The sequence below is a fragment of the Sinocyclocheilus rhinocerous genome, unplaced genomic scaffold (assembly GCF_001515625.1).
Source record: "Sinocyclocheilus rhinocerous isolate Xijiao unplaced genomic scaffold, SAMN03320098_v1.1 scaffold892, whole genome shotgun sequence".
Lineage (NCBI taxonomy): Eukaryota > Metazoa > Chordata > Actinopteri > Cypriniformes > Cyprinidae > Sinocyclocheilus > Sinocyclocheilus rhinocerous.
Window position 1 is genome coordinate 101,359 of NW_015642825.1, and position 4,213 is coordinate 105,571.

Below are 4,213 nucleotides of genomic sequence, written 5' to 3' on the forward strand. Positions count from 1 at the left end.
TTTTTGGAATCGGATTACGTAACCCAGAATACATGTGATCAGTTACTACCAGCACTGCCTTTAGGAATACAAGACAGGTTGAAGGTTATGCTAACTTTATGAGGTTTTTTTTTTTTTTTACAATGGTTTTTAAGAACATTATTTTCAGGATTTCAGATTCTTCTGAAGTTTTGTTTTAAGAAACAAGTTAAGAATATTCTTAAAAAATGTTTTAGGGAATACAAAACGTCATTGGCTTTTTTTGTTATAAAAAAAAATAGCAGTTACGAATGATTTTAATGAATAATTAGATTTTGTGAATCCAGTCCCAGATGCTAAAAGATCTCCAGAACACCATTTGGCAACACATATTGTGCAATGCCCCTCACATTAAGCTACCGACGCCAAAATATTAGGCACAAAATTATAATGCTTCTTCACAGTTATTATGACAGGAGCAGTTTCACTGAAAGACTGAGCCATTATATGAGTGACACAGTGACCTGCGCGGTCACAAATATGCAAGAAAAAGCAGCTAGCTAATTCCATTGCCACAAGGGACAAAAATATATTTGAATAAAAATGCAAAATGCAGTTTCAGGCCCGGTAAATAAGCTCAGTTCATCCGCTATCGACAGCTGAAGTAAACAGTTAATTTTTTGATCCCAGGTGACTTTTGACTATTAAACTGTTGTGCATTATTTGGATTTATTTGGATATTTGTTTCTCGCTGAATTTACATTGCCTTCTCCAAGACGTTACTATGCTGATGGAAAGCCATCTGTGGTTATATGCTCACAAGGCTGTTTCAAAGAGATATCTCAGTCACCTTAATGCCCAAACGCAGCTAAGCCTGTATTGTCTTCTTAACAGGGTGCCGTCACCGGGAGATCGAGCGTCTGCTTAACACATGATGTTCAAGGACTACAGATCTGCTCGAGCTGTAGGTGAGTTGATATGCATTCCGCTGATGGAAGTTCTGTCTGCTTGATGTACCATCAGAGACCCTTTAAGCTTCTCATTCACAGGCAGAGTGTAGATCTCACGGCAGAGAAAGGATTTGTTGGCAAGATGTTTTTTGAACATTAAAGCATGTCAACATATTCTGTTACACCAAATACACAAAATAATGATCTTTAAAAAAGCATCATATGACCCCTTTAAGTTGATTTGTGACATTTATGTTCTCCTTCACTCTCAGCATCTTTCTCCATAATTTTCTGTTCTCTCTGTATTCTCTTATATCCATTTTGGGAGTAAAAATATATTTTAACAGCATTGGTAGTGATTTTTCAAGTTAAAGAGGACACTTTCATCACAATTGTACAACAATTTATTTTCGGGGAAATCCAAGTAAGTGAAATTGGATCCCGGGTCTGAGTAATTCGCACTGTTCCACCTCGGTGCCAGTGCGAACGGTTCTGACATCTTAGAAAGAACTTTGTCTTTCACACTAATAATACATTACGAATTCAGTGAGGTTGACTGTAAGGCGAATGCACATAGCACAGCTTTCTGCTCTCATAGCTCTGTTGCTTTATTATAAATGGTCATTTTGCTATTGCCTTATACTTAAATAATGGAGATGCCAGAGGCTGGAGAGTTCAACTTTACACCTAGTTAATTGGTTTTGTGTGAAGAGTTGCAGGACTCGTGTTGGCTGTGAGGTGAGGGGTGCTGAAGGTGAAATGCCTGCATCAATCAGTCACCATAATGAATCTGGAGGTCTCATTGAACTGTCTGTGCAATATAACACAAGCACGACGATTACAAATTTTAGATTCGTTTTGCATTACTCTGTTGCATGATAGAAGGCCTGTAATCAATTTAGTGCTTTTTTGCCTTCACATTAAATTTACTCACCCTCAGTCCATCCAGATGTAGGTGACTGTTTTTTTCTTCAGTATAACAGTAAAGAAGATTTTTAGCTGAAACTGTGGTCCTTGGTGATTCATAAAATACAAGTCTTGAGAATTAAAAAAGCATATCAAGGAACACAAAATTAGTGGCTCCTGGCGATATATTGAGGTCTTATGAAGAGAAACGATCGGTCTGTGCAAGAAACTGAACATTATTTACAACATTATTACCTGTAATCCAGAGCCTCAGACAACAGGAGAATACGATTCTTTTCTGTGAACTGGTTCTTTCGGACAGTTCATTTCAATGAACAGGTTCAATTCACTAGTTCATTTACGTAATCATACAATGACGTCACGTATACGCCATTATATTATTAAAGCACCCAATAATGATGTGAAACGTGGATGTTTTTTGTGTCTAAAGCATATAAAGTGAATAAACTAGTCTTCATCAGCTCACCTTTTTACATAAACAATGAGAAACCATTAAAACCTTCATTTCGCCCTTCATTCGTGTGTTCGGTTCATGCATGTGAATATCAGCGGCTCGTCGGTCTTCGGTCCGAGTCGAACGGTTTCCTCAGTTCAGTGACTGCTGGAGGAACTGAAGCGCTGAATGATTCATTCATCACAGGATCAGATACCCCGCTATTTCTGTTCATTCCCAGTCGCAGTGACTGTCAGGCGTCTGAAAGTGAGTTTTGATTGAGTAACTTGTAGATCTGTGCTGCTCGAGCCTCGAACTGTTTCAGACACTTCAGTTTGATTTGGTGAACTGGTTCAAGTAATTCACCAAAAAGAACCGGTTCAAAAGAATGATTCGCTCATGAACCGGACATCACTCCGGACCGTTTGTCCAAGGCTCTGGATTTCAGGTAATAATGTTCAGTTTCTTGCACAGACCGATCGTTTCGCTTCATAAGACCTCAATATATCATCAGGAGCCACGGGTGTTCATTTTGTGTTTCTTGTTATGCTTTTTATTCTCAAAAACGAGCTAAATCTTCCTGGTTTTAAAATGGCCAAAACACCACATGGCACAAAACGGCAACTCTGCCTGAGAAAATGCAACCCCTAAAACTTACTCTTCACTGACTCTCACCACAAGACCCTTTACAGCTCCAGTGAAAACTTCCTCGTGGAAACCAGCATTGTGAAGTGGAACACAGTGTCCTCAAGTCCTAAAGAGTGACAAGCAGTGGCGTAGACGGGAGGGGCAATGGGTGCACATGCCCCCCTGAAAACTGATTGCCCCCCCAGTGTTCCCCCACCCTTCTACTTATTTGTCACTCAAAAATTCAAATCATATCTTTCTGCATTTGAATAATTAACGATTCCACGATGCTTCTCAACAACCAGGACTGAGAATAGCAAGCTGCTGTTTTCCAACAAAAAAAAGCACATGGAAGTTGATCTATTTTATATACCTTATTTTTTTTTCATTTAGTGAGTTGCAGTGCTAGTTTTTGGATTTCCGTCTTTCAGTGTTAGGACAGACCAGGTTCGATGTTAGCTTCTTGACCAAGATCATGCTAATCATTACAATGCTCTGTTGCTGAATGTAATACATTATAACACAGTCAGGGTTTTCCTGCGTTGTGATTTTTTTTCCCGGCCGATACGCAAGTGATATTGCAAGCGAGATGCCGAAGCAAATCGTAAATAAATCAAATCGTAAATATTAAAGATGGAGGTCTTGAGTTATGTGACTGCACTTGCGAATTTACAGATTTCTAATAAATGAAGAAAATTACTTCACTTTGACTTGAGAACGAATACTCTAAATGAAATCAGTTTCGAACCGCATGACTTGATGATGACTTTATAAGAGTTGTAATTAAACTTTAAAAAATCATTAAAAAATCATTGTGACAAACTGCAAGCCACGGAGTCTGTGCAAGCACAGAACAATACAGGCGTAGAGGAGAATCTACGAATATTGTTTGTTTGGATATAAACACTTCGAAATGGACCACACTCATAAAAAGAAATTTGTTGTACGTACAATTTGCAATCCGAACATTACCGCCGCAAACTTGATCTTCATTCACCACATGTAAAATTGTTTCTTATGGATAATTTGATTAATATCTAAAGATTATGAATATATTTTGTATATGTAGCGTGTTTTATGATTGTCTTTAGATCCCCATTAATTATTAACCTTGTTAATAGTCATTAAAGGGGTCATGAATTGAGAAATCAACTTTTACTTGAGCTTTTGATATATAAGAGGTCATCGTACTAAAAGAATATCCTGTAAGTTTCAGAACTGAAAACATCCTTGTTACTGAAATAAAAGCTTTTATTGACAGCAGGCCCAGCGAACGCCAGATTCTGGAATGTGCCTATAGGTTAAACTCCGCCTCCGC

The 4,213-nt window shown here is 38.2% G+C and overlaps 1 protein-coding gene across 1 annotated transcript in view; it reads left to right on the forward strand.

The window, feature by feature from the left end:
• Positions 1 to 846: 846 nt before the first annotated feature.
• enox2 (ecto-NOX disulfide-thiol exchanger 2) overlaps positions 847 to 4,213 on the forward strand; it is a 203,121-nt gene continuing 199,754 nt past the window's right edge. The window contains exon 1 of the mRNA XM_016573873.1: positions 847 to 926. Within this exon, the coding sequence (XP_016429359.1) occupies positions 890 to 926 (37 nt within the window). The 5' untranslated portion in view covers positions 847 to 889. The remainder of the gene's footprint in view (positions 927 to 4,213) is intronic.